This window comes from Vigna radiata, chromosome 7 (assembly GCF_000741045.1).
Source record: "Vigna radiata var. radiata cultivar VC1973A chromosome 7, Vradiata_ver6, whole genome shotgun sequence".
NCBI lineage: Eukaryota > Viridiplantae > Streptophyta > Magnoliopsida > Fabales > Fabaceae > Vigna > Vigna radiata.
Genome location: NC_028357.1, coordinates 55,396,110 through 55,415,988, shown reverse-complemented (window position 1 = coordinate 55,415,988; position 19,879 = coordinate 55,396,110). Strand labels below are relative to the sequence as shown.

Genomic DNA, 19,879 nt, shown 5'->3' with positions numbered 1-19,879 from the left:
GAACTGTGTTGCAAAAGTATGTAAAACTAGAAAAGGTCCTACCGGGAGTCGAACCCAGGTCGCTGGATTCAAAGTCCAGAGTGCTAACCACTACACCATAGAACCCTTATTGATAGCTTTAACTGATATTTACTATTTTATAATATTCAACCTCGCCTTTAGCTTTACTTCTGTACGTGTAGAACTAAAAGGAAACAAATTTACTTAGTGACTATGTTAGAGTTGGTCTAACATTTGTATTAAGTTACTTATTTTAATAGTTCATGTTATTTATTAATTAGTGAAATATTCTAATATATAATGTTTATTTTTTATTATGATTTTAAAGATGGGTGTGTTTGGAGGGAAAATATTGAAAAAGAATTAACATAGAGTGACTTGTTTATTTTTGACAAAGTAAGAGAAAGATAAATAATAAGTTAAGCAAGTCTAAAATTTCAGCAATGTAGAGCATTGTCAAAGAAATATATATGTGAGGAAAAATTAAGAATAATTTAAATTAATTTTTCTCTTTAAACAATATAAAGTATTTTTTAATCATAAAATCATGACTAATATATGAATTTTAAAGTGAAAAACACCTCAATATCATAGTTGACCTTAATATGTATCAAGAGATTGGAATAAATTGTGATTGGGGGTTTAAAAGGTAAATAATAACTTGACTATCGAAATTGATCATAATGATATTATTTCAATTAACTTATATTTAATATTATAAGAAATTTACTTAAAAATTATAATAAATTTATAACAAAAAAAAAAAGAAGAAGAAACACTTTTTCTATATAAAATTTGGTGACACGTACTTCAAATAGTGAAGAAGACCATCTCAAGCAAGTGGCCTTATTACTCTTTATTTCTCCTTCATTCCTCCTTTTTATCTTACAATGCAAATAATTAGGAAAGCTTCTTAATCCATACCCAATTTAATTATGAATCCCATCAATTCTCATCAACAATGACAATTTTACAACAAAAACCATAAATTTACAACAGATTCAATGTCATGAACCAAATTAACCATTATCTTAATCTTGACCTTGCTTTTAAACTTGAAACAAACACACCCTTAATTAAGTTTTTTTTCACAAGTTTCCAATAAGATATATAAAATTTATTAAAGAATTGATTAAGTATCATCCAAGGGGTGGTGGCGCAGTTGGCTAGCGCGTAGGTCTCATAGCTTTAGAGAAATCCTGAGGTCGAGAGTTCGAGCCTCTCTCACCCCAAATCTCTTTTTTTGGTATGTTTGGTTTCAACATAAGTCATTTGAAAGATTTGAACATTGGGTACCAAGTTGTCATTCTAGTCTAAATATAAAGAGGCATGGGTCAAACATAACTACAAGAAAAAGCGTTTTAAAATTTGGACTTTATGTATTGCTATTTTTGCTATGGATTCATATTTGAATCCATGATATAAAATGAATAAACCTTATCCTTATCATGTATAGTTTCTGTCCATTTTTTTTTCTCAGTGACTTCCTCTTTTGCTTACACTCTTGCTTTTAGGGATGAACTTACTAAAGCCATTTCGGCTTTTCTCATTGGTAACTGATGAGTTTAACGAAATGGGTGATTCAGAATCTCTTTTGGGTATGCTCAAATCACTCTGAGGTAGTTTCATCTGCTCACCATTTTGGGGACTTTTTGTGACTTCACAGGTTGACTCCATAGGGTTGTCTGAATCAAGTAGAAAGTCTTCCAAAGTTGCAAGGCACTTCAACTGCTGTCCAAGAGATGCAATGGTCTTCTGACACTCAGCAAATCTACTAGCAGCCAATGCAATTTCCTTTTCCTGCAGAGCATGCCAAGTTCTTCAAATGAAAACACATGATGCAAGATTTTGTTTTAATCAACAAAAGGTTGGAGAATCATGTTTAGGGATATTTCACTTTGATGAATTCCATCATCAAAAAATTAATGCCAGAAGATTAGCTAGCAAGTTTCAACAAACACATTAAACAAGGCTTAAAAAAACAAGTTCCCTGATAAGTTTTAGCATACTGACCTGTTTTAACTTTAAATTGTGATTAATGACTTCCCTGTGCTTTATCTCGGTGTCTTGCTGAACGTGAGCTTCTTGTTTCATTTTCAAGAGCTCCTCCTCCAATTTTCCACGTTTGATTGAATTCTCAGCAGAGAAAGCTCGTTCCTTCTGAATCTCTTCCTCCAAAGAACAGATTTTTGAAATCAGCTTTTCGACTTCAGTTTGAGTAAGTTTGAGTGTGGACTCGACTATGTCCTTCTTTGCTTTTGTTTCTTTCAGTTCTTCGCATGCTTCTTGGTTTGATTTTTTTGCAAGTGCTAACTGAGTTTGAAACTCTGCTACCTTCAACTCTGCTTCCCTAATCTGACTCTCTGATGTCTCGAGCTGCATATGGTACTTGGTCAAAACCATCTCTACCTCAACTTTCCCCGCTTCCATTTTCTCCAGCTTTTTCTCCAATTCAGAATTCTTTTGAATCATAGCTTCCATTTCACATTCCATTTTCCCCAGCTTCTTCTCCAATTCAACATTCTTTTGAATCAAAGCCTCCACTTCAGCTTCTCTAGTAGCCTGATCAACATTGGATTGATCTGATGCTACTCCTTCCCTAACAAAATTGCTTCTACTTTCATTCTCTGGAAATGCAGCAAGCCTTTCCATCTCAAGGAAATCATCCATGAGATTGATCTCAGTTGAAGGGACCATGTGATTTTTTCCATTAGTCTTTTCGTTCTTAAGTTGATCAATATCCATAACTAAAGAAGACGAGCACGAATCAAAACGACTTAGCTCATATTCATTCATCTCCCATCCACCTAATTTACGCAAATCACTTTGAACTGCTAGTAGCCTCTCTCCACTATCCGACATGCTATCTGTGAAAGACTCAACATAAACCGAAGATGCAGTCACAGACCTGTGATCATTGACAGAAAATGTTTTACGAGTCATGGCTTTCAGTCTACGGCACTCAGCCTCAAGCTTAGCAACCTTCTTGACACTCTCCAAATGTTGCTTGCTAGCTGTCTCAGCTGCTTGAGAACTCAAATCCCTCTCAACTATCCTCAGTTCTAGTTCCTCCAGTCGAGATTGCAGCTCATGTTTAAGACTTGAATTCTCTTTCTGCACAGCCTCTAGGCTCTGCTGAAGATCAAAACGAATTGATGCAGCAGAATCTGCTTTAGCTGATTGCAGTTGAGCTTCAAGATCAGCAACTTTTCCCTCAAGTTCAGATTTGTTGAATTCCCACTCACGGCAACTATTCACAACAGCTTCAACAATCTTTTGCTCTTGCACTTCTCTGGCTTGTCGAAGCTGCCTCAAACACTCTTTAAGTGCACCATCAAGATGACCAACTCGGTCTTCGAGAATTGAGTTCTTCTGCCTCGTTGCATCAAGCTGTTGTTTTAAAGATGACACTTCATTTGTAGCCTTCTCCCAGCCTGAAAAATGAGAAGCTAATAAAAAACTTTCATTCAATTAACACAGATTTTCTGGCCGGTAAAAAGCAAAGTTTTCAAATAATATGGATTCCCAATAGCTCATTAGAGCAGAAGATTGCGTTAGTCATAATGACCACCAAACTGTTCAAATTTATTGGTACATAACAACGACATTGATGAATAAAATCTTTCAGAGAGAAACTGATAAATAAGTTTACCATCTGAAACTCAATGAATTTAAATATTGTCCAAAAAAAGTGTCAAAATCATTATCTAAAGAGGCAAAGAAATCTTCATCAAGAATTTTTCTTTTTAATCACCTTAAAGTATCCATTTTGTGGTCGAACGCCCAACCCATTTGCTGTGATAATAAATATCTGAGGTAGCACAATTTCCATTGACATGCATAAGAAGGGCCAAACAATAAATACCTGATACAGCTTCTTCTGCAACTTTAGCATGCTGTTTTACCAAGTCTTCTTTAGCACTAATATTCAGAAGAGCAGCAGCTAATTTGTCTGTAAGAATCTTTACATCCGTAACCTCTTCTTTACTCATTTTTGGGGTACTAACGTCGTCATTTGGTGCAGACTTAGACGTGACTTCAGGTGATAAAGCAGCGTGTGTTGTATATACCTATACAACATAGGAAAAAGAATCAGATTCCTCATACCTCTTTTCCAACTTCACAATAATCCGAAGAAGCAGAGTTCTCACACTTGAAAAGGGAATAATTAAACACAAAGTCCACCATGCTTAAAAAAGGAATGAGTCCATTTAAAACCTGAGACCAAGCATTAACCATTCTTTTCATCTTGACTACACATTACAAGCTATCTCACAGTATGAACTTTTGCAATATTGACTCCACGAAACCTTTGCGATAAGATCATGATTTCTTTTCGAAATGGTATGTTGTTTTTTTATTAATCAAGCCTTGAAGTCGTATCCCTCCCTCTAAATTCTTGATCTCCTTTAGCAAGGAGTATGATTTTATCTTAAGAAAGTGGTCACAACCCAGATAAGCTGTTTCACCACCAAACAACTATCGAAGTAGTACAAGATTGAATTGTCAAAGATATAAAGAAATAGGAGATTATAAAAAATGATCCGTGACTGTAATTGCAGCCATATCAGTCACATCTGTCTGCAATTTCAAGGATCACTACGAAATTACTATATCAAGCATCTTGAATAGGATTTAACCGTGCGAACAGTTACCCAAAAAAGCACATAACAAATCATCTCAGCAATCAAAAGTCAATTTAAACACACGAATACCGCTTCCGTTCCAAGGCCCACCTGATCATCAGAGAACCTTTCTGAAAGAGATGAGATTGAACCAGAACTCTCCGTTTCACCTGGACTTTTCTCAGATGACTTCCTGCGCCAAAGCCAACTCCTCCGGTCCATCTATGATTTTATAAGCAAAAAGCAGCAACTAGCACCACCTCCCTTATTCCCTCAAAAACAATGACCCACCTACAACACCATTACACAACAAAACGCAAAAAAAACTCAAAAACTTGATCAGGGAAACAAGACTCAATTGGTACATGACAATGACACCAATCAGGTAGCTATCAAAATCTGCATTCTGCAAGCGAAATCCCCACTTCAAGGGAAAGAAAAATAGGAGAGTGAAACCAGAATCGAGTTTGAAATGGAACAGAAGAAAAGTGGTTAGTTATGAGCTTTGCTTAGAATTCACTTCCCACCCAAACCCATCTACCTCCATTCCCAACTTTTATTGAAAAACTTCCCATAAAAGAGTAGCGCTTTGAAAGGAGACTTGAAAGGGATGACTCCGAAACGTCAAAAGTAAAATAAACAAAAACGATTTCTTTTCTTTTCATTTAATTTCATCTCGTTTTCATGGATATTGCTCTCAACTGGAAATAGTAACAACTCCTCTGACAGTCACCTACCAAGGACTACTCAAATTGACGCCATCGAGTCCAACATTGAGACTAAAAAAAATCTGCAAAATAAGAAGCGGTGATTGACCCACTTGAATTATCTCTCACGATTTTCCTCCACAAGAAGTACGATAAGCACCCAATTGAAAATGACAAGAATGCGATATAGTACCTTCCACTACTTCCAGTGTGTGGAAAGACAAGCTATGGAGATCGGAGAGGAATGTCAGAGGAATTTTTCATGGCTCAAGGAACATCATGCGAAGATTTAGATATATTATCCAACACGTTTCTTTGTCACACATAAAAACCAAAAATTAAAACAAAAGAAATAATGAAAGAGAGAGAGAGGGTGGGGAAGACCATGTGAAGAGAGAGAGAGAGAGAGAGAGTGTGAGAGAATAGAAGAAAATGAAGAAGAAAAGTGTTATGTAATTTTAATCCTTTTTTGTTGTGTTGTTTACTTTGTCGAAGATTTGGTGGTAATTATTAGATGTGATGAGCTTGTGCGTGTTTTATGTGTTTTTCAAACGAGGGGCGCGTTATTCCCGCTCATTGGTCCTTCATTCTCTCTACAAAATCTGATTCGATTTTTGTTACTGTTTATGTTTCTGTCCTCTGTTACATCCATACTATGTTACTCACTGTACTTTCCACGCACAACATGACAGCTACATTTTTTTTAAAAGACTTCTTTTAATTTTACCATTAAAATACATTTTTTTTCTTAGTGTACAAACCAAGTCTCACATAAGATATTTATACATAAATACTTCGAATAGTAAGAGATCTTTTAAAGACTTCGAATGGTAAGAGATCTTTTAAAGTGATACAAAAACGTAAGGACTTAATTTTATCATGTGTAAAGATTTATGTGTATTTACCTTAAACATAAATAATTTCATTCTTATGTGACGTGGATGTGTTTTTTTAAAAATTATTATATTGTAAATTTCTGTATATTATAAAAAGTCAAATTACGAATGACTCCGCAGGCCTAACTTGTTTGACTTTGGGGATGTATTGTCGAATCATGTGTTGGAATTTCGTGAATATTGTTATTTAAATGTATTTTTCCTATTTATTCCAATGCTTCTATTACGGTTGATACGATATTCCACCGTCCAATTTATTAAACAATAAATGGAAATATTATTGAAAATAACTGCATTTTTTTATATCAATGATGTATTGAATTAAAATGATTATTATGTTGTTGATGTGTTACTCAACACGTAGTTATCAATAATAATACTTCTTAATCATCAACATATTTGTATCAAATTTGGTAAAACTCTCGGAGTTAGTTCTCCTTAATTTAAGCTAATAGTTGAATTAAGTTATCTCACTTTTCACAAAAATAGTTCTTATTTATTAATATACATATTACCACGTTTCGCATTAAATAATGCATATAAAGTTTGACACTTAACTGAAATCTAGGCGTAACTAAATATTCTTCTATTCTAATAGCTATTTTTTAAAAAATAATTTTTCTTTCAATTAGCTGCAAAGTTTAGACTTTAAGGCTATATTTATTAAATTTGTTTACATTATATATATATATATATATATATATATATATATATATATAAAATTGCATTGATTGAGTACGAATATGGTAATATCAAATTTTTAAATTGGATAAATGTATGTATACCCGTCTCGATAGATATTATCGTTTTCGTGTTATCTCTGTTTTAAGTTGCAAAAACATATTTAATTTATTAAATAATTTTAAAAAAAGTATATTAACTTTTCTTTATGATTTTAGTTTCGTTATATGTTTACAAGACAAACATTTAATTACTTTATCGTTTTTTATTATTATTTAGCATTTATTGAGTTGTTATTTGATTCTTTTATTTGATATTTATATATATTTTTAAAATATTTGACATTAAAAAAACATGTATTATTTAATATTTTATATTTTATATTTAATAATATTATTTTTTATAAATCTTTTTGTAAAAAAATATTGAATTAATATTTACAAATATCCTAATTATTTGTTTTTTGAGAATGGTTGTTGTGAGATTATATTACAGAGAAGTCGAAGTCAATTGCACGAAAGCAATGTTTTTTTAGAAAAGTTCAAAATGTGATTGAAGGTTTATGTTTGGTTTCACTATGAAAAATTAATTTATTTTTTAAAGTAGTTTCATTTTTTAATTAATTTCAGTGAAACCCAAAGTGAACGTAACATTATTTTATAGACTTCAAAAGGAAATATTTGCTTTCATTGGGCACTTCAAATTTGCATAACAACTCATTATCAACTGAAACATCTCCTCATTCATGCCTTTTGCTATTCTTTGGAATAAAATCTAATTTCTCCTAAAAATTATCATTTCAAAACTTCCCTATAGTTTCCTTGTGTGTAACAAATATAAGATCATTACTTTTAGCTAAAAATTATGCATTAATTCCATCCAAATTTCCAATCTTTCGTTCTAATTTCACCTTAAGAATAATATTAATAAGATATGAGTATAATTTATTTTTAATCCAAATCATATAAACCAACATTTTCATTTCTAACAATTTTTATCAAATTAATACAGATATTTTCTATTTGTATTATGATTTACTAACAAAACATCTGAATCATTAATTAATAAAATATTTCATATAAAAAATTTGATGTACTCATCTAAACTATGACTGAGCATAATTAACCTAACTGTACTAAACTATATCCATACTATAAAAACTAAATTATTTCTATAAAAAATTGATTTATACTGTTTTGTTTGCTTTAATCATGTTGTATATATTCTTACGATTTGAAACACTTAATTGAACTGTTAATAGAATTTAAACCGAATCACAAAACAGTATAATTTAATTTTCAATAAAAATAATTTAGTTTTTATAACATAATATAAATAATGTATAATATAATACCGTTAGATTAATCATGCTTGGTCCTGATCTAAAACGATCACTAAAATGAATCAAATTTTATAAGTCTTTTCAGAAAAAAAAAAAAAAACATAATCATGATAAGACACAACACATAAAAAATAACATCACAATCTTAAAATAATAGATGTTTAATTACATTATAATTAAATTTATTGTTTTACTAAAACCTAAACTCAACCTTAAATCTCTATAAATTGAAAGCTTGTGAATCAATGAAAACACATGTCTTGAATTATATATTATTGAAGATTAAGAAAAGAAAATTGTGATGGTGTGATCCAGTGAATCTAAAACCCAAAACTAATGTACATTGTATGCAAAAACATGATCTCAATGTCAGCATACCGAGGTTTGCAAATGCATGCATGGGTTGTTGCCGTTTGTCTCACTCTGATTTCTTTATCCTTTTCCTCGTTTTCTAGCTTAAATTTGACAACAAGTTTTATTCTGTGTTCTGTCTATGCATAACGTGAATCTCCTTTGTAGGATAATGATACTCATACAATACTTTTTTAATAATATTTGAACATCATTTATGTATCATTCTGTGATTGATTCAAAATTATTTAACAATCAATAATAATAATAATTATAAATATCACCATAGATAAATCATAGAATGATACGTAAATAATATTTAAATATTGTCAAAAAAAATATTTTTTAAGTTTCATTCGCATAATGCGTAACCACATTCAAAGCATTCATAAAAAAATAAACTATCAAAGGACTAGTTAATTTAGAATACATCACCCGATAAATAATAAATAAATAATATACACAATGTTTTAATTTAAAATTTAAAATGATTTTTATATAATTTATTTATATTCGTTCTTAACGAACTAAACCCTTTATCCCGTGACATATGCAAATTAAATTAAAAATATGCAATGTCCAAAATTAAATAACAATTTACAAACTTAAAGACTCGAATATTCTTCTCAACCATGTAAGCACATTATATCAAACGCTCTACGACAATCCATCTCACTTACATTCATTCATATCAAAAGGGAATAATGTTTTTTTGTGTCTTGATGTGTTTTTTTTTATGCAATTATAGTTTATTAATATGGATATAAATGGGTTTTGTTGTGTTGTGTTGTGTTGGGAAAGTATTTTTAAAAATTTGTATTTTCATACAAGTTTGTAATGCTATCTATTTAATATGTTTCCAAATAATTATTTTTATTACTTTAAAATATATTAATTTTTTAATATATTAAAATTAGTACATTTTAAAAATTATAATAAAAAAATTGAAAATAATCTAACGCAATCATAACTAGAACTTTTGCATTATTTAAATTTTATTACTGTTTTTATCACAGTTAATAATTTTATATATAGTTTAATAAACGAAGTCAAATGTAATTAAACATTTTTTTCTCTTACTACTTCCAAGATATATTTTAAAACAAAATCATGAATAAAATCTTAAAACGAACCATACTATCTCATTTGAATTTTCATCAGAATTTATTGAATGACTCAAATAATATTAATATAACGTTGAAATAATAAAAATCGTATTTAAAAAATCATTAAGAAAAAGTCTCAATCCTACACGAAAGTCAAACATAAACTAAAATATTGTGGTTACTTTACAAAGAAGACACATTTATATGTATACTCTGAAAAGAAAGAGCTTTCATCTAAGTAACACAATCATCACTTGACAAAAACACATACTTAATAATACACGCAAGAACACAATTATTCTTCACATTCAATTCACACTGTCGAGTAAAAATATGTCAGCTATTTTTTATTATTTTTTTAAAGATAATGATGCTTGATAATATTTTTCTTGATAATATTTTTTTTACAATATTTTAATATTATTAATGTGTCATTATTTATGTTTATGATAATTATTTTTAATTGTAAAATAATTTTGAATTAAATAATGATAAATGATATTAAAATGTTCAAAATTTAAAGTATCATTAAGTATTTTTTAATGTTTTATTTATGAAAACTTGTAACGAGACATAAATTATGGTAGAAAATTGAATTTACTACCTACTCAAGGGAACATAAACATTGAAGGTAGTTACACAAATTAACTTCACCAGACCTTTCAACAAATCAATATTTTATTTTCAAATTCGTCATGGTTAAGTTTTTTTTTTTGTTAGTTTCAGATGAATTTCAATAGTTTTCTTAAAATATTTTTAATTAAAAGTTAATCTCACATTTTTATGATTTTTTAAAGAATAAGCCATGCACGTATCTACAGTATAATTTTTTATCTGGTAATTTAATTACAATGTATAATGATAATTTGGTTGCCTTTTCTAACATCTGTTTAAAAATTTCACCAGATAATTATTTTTTGTTAATAAAATTTGCTTGACTTGTTGTCATTACAATTTTATTAATCTTTTCTCTGATTTATTCTTAAAAAAACGCTTAGAAAGCTGAAAAAAAAACAGTCTTTAATCTTGATTTATACGTGAATTTATTGAATATAATAGAAACATACTTAAAATTAAAAAAGTGTGTTCTAAGAAAAGAGCTTATTTTCCTTAAAAATGAAAAGCAGAGACAAGTGGACACATCCAAACCACAAATCCCACTTAAAATTTGTTCTATTTTTACAGTGAAAACAAAATCCAAATGATGTCTTTTTATTCACTTATTTACATTTATTGGTTTTTTTACTAAAAAAAATAGCATTTTTCAGCGAAGGAAGAGGAGAAGAAAGGTTGCAGAAACGGAGAGGGAAACAGGGGCGGTGGTGACAGAGGGAGAAGGAGAAGGAGAAGAAGAAGAACCCTAACGTAACCTCTGTCTCTGAAAATGAGTGGCCACATAATGAGAAGAAACAGTGGCCCTCATAAACGCGCTCCCTCGTTGTCCAAGAAGATCGAAAACGGAAACTTTAGCGAGCCTCCCAGCAAAGCTTCTTCTCCGCCACCACAAGAGTAACTTCTTTTTCTTCTCCTCAATATTCTTTGATTTCATCTTTTCATCTTCTGTTATTCGAATTGGTTTATGATTTTCTCTTTTCAACGATGAACCGATCCGTGTCAATCCAGCTAAGCCGTTTTATTTATTTTAGAGATAATAGATTTGGGTTTTGTACCTACGTTTGTTTGTTTAAAGTATGATTTCCCCTGACAAGATGCGGTGACTTGAAAAAAAAATGAAAACTTTTTAAGGTGGGTTGTCGTTGAATTGAATGAGTGTTTTGGTTTAATTGTGGGTATTTGTATTAATTGAATTAAGTTGTGTAGGTTTGATGGGGGAGAAAGGACAGTTAAGAAGCTTCGGCTATTGAAAGCCCTCACTATATCCGAAGGGACCACGGTTTTTGACGCGTGCCGGAGAATGGCGGCTCGGCGTGTGGATGCTGTTTTGCTGACTGATTCCAATGCTTTGCTATCTGGAATCATGACTGACAAGGTTTCTGTTTCTGCTTTTTGTTGTTTTTTTGTTGGAGTGTGTGCGTGTGTGTGATTGTGAAGTCTCACAAGTTTTTGTCTTGTGCTCAGGACATTGCTACAAGAGTTATAGCTGAGGGTTTACGGCCTGAGCAGACTATGGTTTCAAAAGTAATGACTAGGAGTCCGATATTTGTGACATCTGATTCACTAGCCTTAGAAGCTCTTCAGAAGATGGTCCAAGGTTTGTGTCATCTACTGTTAATGCCAGTGTTACTATTGAATTTTTGGCATTTCGAAACTTGGTTGTTTGGGCTCATTCCTCAAGAAAATGGATGATACAATGGCAATTGTTTTTCTGCTGATCCCGGTTATTTTAAATACATTTCGTGGAAAACTTTTTATGCGGCTGTTTGGTATGTCTGAAGAAGTCTGGTTACGTTGGAGCTAGGATGCACTGCTGTATTCAACCAGGATACGAGCTAACCAAATAATAGATCAGTTGTTTTGAATTTATATTGGAATCACTATGCTATTGAAAAAGAATGATGTGTGATAAAAGGATTTGTGACTTGTGACAATGTTCGCAGAAAATTATAAGTAGATATAGTGATTTCCTTACTGCAATTGGGAGAAGTTGTCTTTTAATTTATATTAGGGACGTTAGTATATTCTCTTGCTATTATTAGTTAGCCAACTGAGCTGTCATGAAGTTGGTTGGTATGTTTGTGACATGATGGGTTGCTCCAGAATCCAGATACCACTGGTAACTAGTAGCCACTATGAAGATGACTGTCCGTAACAGATGCCATAATTGGCAGTGTAGGCTGAGTTTACTGCCTGTAAAAGTCAAAGTTCTGATTGACTTGAGAAGAATCTGGAGACAGGCAGAGAAATGACCTGGGCCACTGTAAGGAATATGAACCAGACCAGTTCTCAGTCGACCACTAAGAAGGTCCCAACTCCTGACCATGTCAGTGGTGTATTCTTACCACCATTTCATGAGGGTGCTGGCAATTAGGCCATGACCAAGTAGGTGGATGAAGATTTGCATTCCTGTGACAACAAACGTTGGTGTCAGGACTTATCTTACATTGAATTGAGGAATGGTCACAGGAGTGACCTTTGTGGCTGTGTGAGCAACCATTACAGCGATCGTGGCCTCTGCATGAAGCACAAGAGAATAGTGGATCATTGAATGGTTTTCTTATGCTTGATCTTGTGGGTACCTACCGATCTTAGTATTGGGGCTTGGGAATGACCTGTGCAAGATTAGCTGAGAGAGGCTCAACAAGAGGGTCTTTCTTGAGTTTCTCTAGTTTCCGTTCATCCAAAAGAAACATGGGTTCAACTTCGAGAATATCACACGGTTCTGCATGATATTGAATGATTGCAGCAAGAACACTATACTCTTCTGGTAGACCTTAAAAAATGGCTTCAAGAGGTCACAGGCTGGCACTGTCATCAATAAAAAGAAGCACTGCAGCACATCAACAATGGCTTGGACGTGAGCCAAATACTTATACTCCACCATGGTACAAGATCTCCCTTGGTGATAGATTTCAGTGCAGAATGAATTTGGTTGGATCTAGCATTCATTTGTGAGTGGAAGAATTTATGAATTTTATCTTGTACCTGTCATGAATGAACACAGTGAACAACTCTCGGAATAGTAGCCAGGTGAAAAGCAATGAATCTTGCAGTTCCCAACGTGAATACACTAGGTTGACAACATCAATATCCAACTTTTGTTTGGTAAGATAGTAGGAAGGAATTGTAGGATCTACAAGGAATCGATAAAGCTTGTCACCATGTATATTTCCCTCAATTCGTTGTTCCTAGGAGCATTTCTGTGTATATTAAGCTTGAGGCTGATCTGGTGTGTGAAAGTAGCAGAAGGACATGTTTCAGGATTACGAATTGTTCCATGTGGGGAACCATGGCTGGATTAAGAGTTAGAAGCACATGATTCCATGTTAGAAAGTGAGCAGAAAGAGAAAACAAGAGAAGAGAAGGATTGAGGCAAATGCTGAAAATGATTAACTTATTCATTGCTAACTGAATAGTGGAAAGTATACATTTATAGGCTACTGACTGTTAATTCAGCAGTGAGTTACAGTCAGTCACAATGGACAGATCAGTTACAATTTAACTGACAGGTTAACTAATAATTTCAAGAGAATGCACAAACATCTCTAATGATTTAGATGGTTCAAGAAGGGATGCACTTCTTTAGTACGTTTATCTCCATACAGGACATATCCTGGAAAAGATACTCTTCTCTATGGGTTCATGTTTGCTGTTCTGTATACCGTGTATCACTTGATTAGTCCCCCAAAGATTCTTTTCATCACTACTTTAGTCCATTATAAGGACAAATATAGTGATATGTTAGATTTTTTAGGGACTAATAAATATATTGAAAAATTAAGGACTAATTTGGTGACAAAATATTTGGAGGACTAATATGGGCATTTTAAATCATGGAGGGACTAATTTGGGGACTGGTGTAATTTTGGAGGATCACATGGAGGGTTTTATCATGTTTTTTGTCACTTCTTGTAGGAGCCACGTCTTCTCTTTCCTATAAAAATGTCTAGTTCATTTCAAGTTTCTTTTCCTGGGAGAAGTGAAATAAAAATATTATAATAATTTGACATCGCATCACTTGGACCTTTGTTTTTAGAGACATATTTGAGAGATAGATCTTCTATTATTTTTGTTGTTGAACCATTTATGACTTGAGCTCAATCCTATGATCTTAGGAATGTTCCTTTCTTCTTTTACCTTACATAAGACTGAAAATATGAGAAAAAGAGCTTAAGAAATTGATTATCTCTCAGCTGATCTTTGTTATTTATAGAAGAAAATTACATGAAGAATAAGTAGGTAACTAAAGCTAGTAAGTAAACAACTCATAGGTACGACATATAGCAATTTTTCTATACAGTTACTAACTACCTATATTAAATACCTATTCCAACAGCTCATAGGTACAACATATCATAGTTTTCCAATACAACTGGTAATTACCTACACTAAATACCCTATTCTAACAACTACTATATTAAATACCTATTCTGACAACTACCGATATCAAATACCTATTCTAACAAATACCTATATTTAATACCTATTCCAACAACCTTCATAGTGGCATATCTGATATCCATAGAATATGGGGATTAGTGATAATCTTGTCTCCTTACAGTATTGGCTATTTACACTTTTCAATTACATGGATCAAAAGCTAATTAGTTTTCCATTTTCTGATTCTATATACTTCCCTCAGTTTTCTTGGTTCTAAATCATTTGGACTTAGTGATTTTGTTAATGCACATTGTAGATTTTGACTTTCATAATTTTTTTATTACATGTGCTGTCTTGAATTTTTTTTTTTCAGCTTTATCCCCTTTAGATTGGCTTTCTCTTCTTATGTTGCATTACGTTGTCTTCCTCCAAACCCAACAAATGTGTCTGATTTGCAACAAAACTTGCACATTTTTTTTCCTTTTTGCAATCAGGGCCATATTAGTTTCTTCTTTGCTATGGAGCACTTCTTTCCCCGTTGATATTTATCTTTATCTGGTTGATACCTGATGATGACTTGGCCATATCTTTCTATCACCTGTCTGTTTAAATTTTGTACTAATTTTGACAGTCTTTAAAGTAATCCATTAAATGAGATATGATTTATTCATTTTAACTGATAGGTAAATTCAGGCACCTCCCTGTTGTGGAAAATGGTGAAGTCATTGCCATACTGGATATCACCAGATGTCTTTATGATGCAATAGTCAGGATGGAGAAGGCTGCCGAGCAGAGCAGTGTCATTGCTGCTGCAGTTGAAGGGGTGGAGCGCCACCGGGGTAGCACTGCATCTGGTTGGTTAACAATTATCTTTACATCCACTTCCGTGCATATGTTTATACTGCATCTGCCATCCTTGAGTTCAGAAGTTTTATGTTCTTTTAACATGAAATCTATTATTTGGCATATTAGCTGAAACGACTGTTTGAGCAAACAAATATTGTAGACTTTTATCGTTGTGGCTAAAATTAGACACACGGGATTAGATAGTTTATAGAAAAAGATATGAAGTGAATTACCAAATGAGTGAAATAAGGGCTCTATGGTTGTTGCTATCTGTTCTTTTTTCTTTTCTTGGAGGATATTTTATTTTAACTCCTTGTATATATTAATTTTTATTGATCAAACCATTAAATATTTTGATATTAACTCAATGTTCAGGCAGATCAAATTTTAGATCAATAAGACATTTGTAGTTATGTAATCTTGTAGTCAGCATTTGCTTTACTTTTAATGATTGGATCTATAAAATGTAATATGTACTAAGAGTTGATGAGGATAGTGGCTCTACCAAGATTTACTTTTCGAGGAACTCGATCTATCCTTATATTTATAAAGAAGTATGACATTTTAAGAAACTCACATTACTTGTATGTTTTAATCTTGACCTTTCATTATAATATTTAATGGTCAATATTTATTCATTTCTCACTCTCATAAAAAGGTTCTTCTCACTATATACACACACACACACACACATAATCATATTGTAAATGTTATATTTTACCTACTCTTTAAGTGGATATTGTGTTTTTCTTCTTATATATGATATTAGCAATTTTAGTTTCTATTCATAGTTATGCGCACTATAGTTTGTCTTATCCTCTTGCTCTCTNATTCTTCTGTTTCTTTATTTATCCTCCTTTATTTCTCAATTTCTTTCACATCATAATCAAATAGTCATATTAATAATAAAAAAATTAANANTAGAAGGAGTTGGCAAAATGTGGTGTCTATCTGTGAGAAGACTTCTTTTTTTTATTTGTTCTGATCTGTGCAATGTGTTCTTAGTAAATATATTTGGATGTNATACTTTAGTGGTTGACTTTTAAGGGTTTCATTGTTGGTATTAAGCTAAGTAGACGAATGGGGAACCAAACTGATGAGTGATTACCATGTGTTTTTGAGTTCTCTGTTATTAGCTTCTCATAGTCGTAGCTTTATCCTTATGTAAGTGTTTGAATTGGCAATATTTGAATATTTCTGCTTCATTTTGTAATGATGCTAATTTTCTGTTTTAATTGCTACCATATTTATCAGCTAGTGCTTTGGTAGAGACATTGAGGGAGCGCATGTTCAAACCGTCCCTGTCAACTCTAATGAATGAAAATACAAAGTAATTTTCACATTATATTTTATTGTTTTTTTTTTTTTTATATATATTGCTGCTAGATGATAGCGTAAATGGATAAAATTGTTTTACAAAGTTCTGTAGCTTTATGTTTCTAGGGTTGCTATAGTATCACCTGCTGATCCCGTCTATGTAGCTGCAAAGAAGATGCAGGAATTGCGCGTTAATTCAGCTGTTATTGTGTCTCTGTCAGGAACCAAGATTCAGGGGATACTCACGTAAGATCTTTTACAAAAACTTTATTCACATTTTGAAGTCAAGGGTATGGAATAATTTACACAATTGCCTGTTTTCATATAGAAGAACTCTAAATTCAGGGCTATAAAATATATTGTTATCTGGTAGGATCCTGGCATTTTATTACAGAAAATAGGAAAAACGGAGGATAAAAACACCTTAGAACTTCTCAAGGGTCTGCAACCCTCTCCTCTTGCTGAGGCCCCAAAACCGTAGTCAATTCTTTCCCATCTCACCATATCCCTCCTTTGTTCTTTTTCACTTTCGTACATAACCTTCTAACAAGTAGCAATCCCCTTGCTTGATTTCTCTCTCAATCTTGCCACATGGACGGGAGGTAATAATGCGGTTGCCCTATGCGGATTTTCCAACCACTCCTACTTCCCACCTTATCTGCCTCAATCCTCTAATACTAATTGGATCCTTTCTAATTTGCACCTTAACCATTGTAAGATGCTAAACGTTCTGTGTATCTCATGCAGTTCAAAGGACATACTAATGCGTGTTGTGGCTCAAAACATTTCTCCTCAGTTGACCCTCGTGGAAAAGGTTTCTATTTCATTCTATTATTTGTTGACATAAGTGGAAAAGGAGGGTTATTTTGAGAGGAATATTCTTTTGTTTAGTTCTAACTTTTGCTAGATATTCAGAACTGAGTAGATTTTCTTCTTTCCCTTTCTCACTTAGGTAATGACTCCAAATCCAGATTGTGCATCGGTAGATACGACAATATTGGATGCACTGCATATGATGCATGATGGGAAATTCTTACATCTTCCTGTGATAGACAAAGGTGATCTTTACTTTTCTAACTTTGTAGGCAGTCTATTAATTCTGACCTTGTGCTGACTATTTATTCTTGTTTCTGCAGATGGATATGTTGTTGCTTGTATGGATGTTTTGCAGATAACACATGCTGCAATTTCGATGGTAAAATTCATGTTTCTGATTGATTATTCTTCTGTGAGGTGTTCATTCATATGCATTTGTGTGTGTATGTGTGTAGATTATGTATTTATATTTTCCATCTGTTTGGGAGATTCCCATTCATCATATTTGATTATTATCTCCTTAAGTAACATAACGTTGTACCCGGGTAATCTTGTTTAGATTTAGTTCTGTTGTTCTGGTTAGACTTCCTAATCATAATACTTTTTATATCTGGTGGGGTGTGCTCCTTTAGTAACATTGAAAGTCTATCATATTGTGTAGTAAAATTCATGTATTTTTTTGCATTAACAGTTGATACTGTTATACAGATACCAAATTCTGATTACTAAAATGTACTTTGTTTGTAGGTTGAGAGTAGCTCTGGAGCTGTTAATGATATGGCAAATACAATTATGCAAAAGTTTTGGGACTCAGCTCTTAATCTAGAGCCACCAGAAGATTCCGATACTCATAGGTAGTCTGGTTGTGTAGATGTTTAGACAAAAGGTTTGATTTTGTTCTGATCCATGAATTGACGACCTATTTGATGTTCTATTGCAGTGACATTTCTGGGGTAGATACAGCAAAATCTGGAAGCCAATCTGTTGGTTATGCAAATTCATTTGCCTTCAAATTAGAGGATCTCAGTGGTCGCGTGCATCGATTCAACTGTGGTGAGTTGACTGCTTTGGTAAAATATTGATGTTTTTAAGAGTCCCTTTTTTCCCGTCTTTGATGTTAGACTCAAACATAGTGCACACTTTTATCTGAACGTCGGCCATGTAATCTTTATCATCTTGCCTACCTCTCTGATTCTTATGAGAATTTACAATTAATGTGTTGCTTTTTTTCCTTTAGGTACTGAACGTCTAGATGAGCTAGTTTCTACAGTCATGCAGAGAGTTGATGTTAATGATGGAGAACGCCCTACAATTTTGGTGTGTTTCATGCTCCTAAATTTCTTCTGCCTTTTGTGAGAGTGTGTTCACTATCATGCTGACTTTTTCCTCCTTTTTATAGTATGAGGACGATGAAGGTGATAAGATTGTTCTTGTAACTGATAGTGATCTTGGTACGGCTGTCAGCTGTGCTAGGTCTGCAGGAGTGAAGGTGAAGATATCTGCTTCTTCTAGCTTTTTCATTGACATTTCAATTTGCTTCTAATATAAAGCCTCTTTGTATTTCAGGCTTTGAAGTTGCATTTGGATTTTGGCAGTTTAACCAAAGCAAGAAGTCCAAATCCTTGTACAACTACTATACAGAAAAGCAGTGTTATTTCTGTAAGCTCCATTACATTTGCAAGTGCACTTGCTATAGCAAGCGTTGGCATGATAGTCTACTTAAGGCACTCCAAACATTGAGATGTATTGCCTATTTGGGGGGACAAAAAAAGCAATAATCGCTCTGTATGAGTTCAAGAGCACTTATTGCCTTTTAAAGGCTCATTACAATTAAGGGAATCTAAATCTTGGATACTGAAATAGGCCAATGATTTGAAGTTCGTAAGCTTGAGTCTTTTTGTTTTCGGGCTAGTCCCCCGTGGTGAAACCAAGGTGATTAGTTAACATAGCCACTTGTATTTTTTTGTCTCTGATGTAATTGCTAGCATCAACTCCTCGTCCTTCGTACTGGAATATATACGTATAGGCAATGTCTTGGCATAATTAATGTCAAAGACGTTCTTTTTTGCATCAATATAAAGAGCATTTACAAATGAGTTATTGATCTTAATTTTATAGAATTATTATAGAACATATTTAAATATTTTACATAAATTTATTTCAATGCTAAAGTTGATAAAGTGAGTGTTTAATT

At 32.6% G+C, this 19,879-nt stretch overlaps 2 protein-coding genes and 2 non-coding genes across 5 annotated transcripts; 2 read left to right on the top strand and 2 right to left on the bottom strand.

The window, feature by feature from the left end:
- Positions 1–33: 33 nt before the first annotated feature.
- TRNAQ-UUG lies at positions 34–105 on the bottom strand. The gene has a single exon. It is a non-coding gene; the product is annotated as a tRNA-Gln (tRNA).
- Positions 106–1,147: 1,042 nt separating this feature from the next.
- On the top strand, positions 1,148–1,232 carry TRNAM-CAU. The gene is given in 2 exon segments: positions 1,148–1,185; positions 1,197–1,232. It is a non-coding gene; the product is annotated as a tRNA-Met (tRNA).
- A 127-nt stretch (positions 1,233–1,359) lies between these two features.
- Positions 1,360–5,726, bottom strand: LOC106765456 (filament-like plant protein 3). 2 transcript variants are annotated; one of them, XM_014650084.2, is made up of 6 exons: positions 5,526–5,726; positions 5,363–5,415; positions 4,737–4,916; positions 3,866–4,070; positions 2,014–3,434; positions 1,360–1,800 (listed from the first exon to the last, which is right to left on the bottom strand). In XM_014650084.2, the coding sequence occupies exons 3-6, from the start codon at positions 4,845–4,847 to the stop codon at positions 1,477–1,479; spliced, it is 2,061 nt and encodes a 686-aa protein (XP_014505570.1). In that variant the 5' UTR covers positions 4,848–4,916; positions 5,363–5,415; positions 5,526–5,726; the 3' UTR covers positions 1,360–1,476. The 2 variants fall into 2 exon arrangements, with proteins under 2 accessions (XP_014505570.1, XP_022640116.1); XM_022784395.1 differs by lacking the exon at positions 5,363–5,415.
- A 5,224-nt stretch (positions 5,727–10,950) lies between these two features.
- LOC106768946 (CBS domain-containing protein CBSCBSPB3) lies at positions 10,951–19,778 on the top strand. The gene is made up of 14 exons (XM_014654347.2): positions 10,951–11,217; positions 11,530–11,698; positions 11,788–11,920; positions 15,390–15,560; positions 16,807–16,882; positions 16,996–17,115; positions 17,617–17,683; positions 17,822–17,927; positions 18,006–18,064; positions 18,433–18,539; positions 18,626–18,738; positions 18,923–19,002; positions 19,085–19,174; positions 19,252–19,778. The coding sequence occupies exons 1-14, from the start codon at positions 11,093–11,095 to the stop codon at positions 19,423–19,425; spliced, it is 1,590 nt and encodes a 529-aa protein (XP_014509833.1). The 5' UTR covers positions 10,951–11,092; the 3' UTR covers positions 19,426–19,778.
- Positions 19,779–19,879: the final 101 nt, after the last annotated feature.

Excerpts from the sequence above, each read along its gene's own strand:
- LOC106765456 (XM_014650084.2), bottom strand. The coding sequence starts at position 4,847 with ATGGACCGGAGGAGTTGGCTTTGGCGCAGGAAGTCATCTGAGAAAAGT. Across the intron at positions 4,071-4,736 it reads AAAGGTTCTCTGATGATCAG|GTATATACAACACACGCTGC; the intron begins GTGGGCCTTGGA and ends TATGTTGTATAG. Across the intron at positions 1,801-2,013 it reads ACAATTTAAAGTTAAAACAG|GAAAAGGAAATTGCATTGGC; the intron begins GTCAGTATGCTA and ends CATGCTCTGCAG.
- LOC106768946 (XM_014654347.2), top strand. The coding sequence starts at position 11,093 with ATGAGTGGCCACATAATGAGAAGAAACAGTGGCCCTCATAAACGCGCT. Across the intron at positions 11,699-11,787 it reads CTGGAATCATGACTGACAAG|GACATTGCTACAAGAGTTAT; the intron begins GTTTCTGTTTCT and ends TCTTGTGCTCAG. Across the intron at positions 19,175-19,251 it reads CTAGGTCTGCAGGAGTGAAG|GCTTTGAAGTTGCATTTGGA; the intron begins GTGAAGATATCT and ends TTTGTATTTCAG.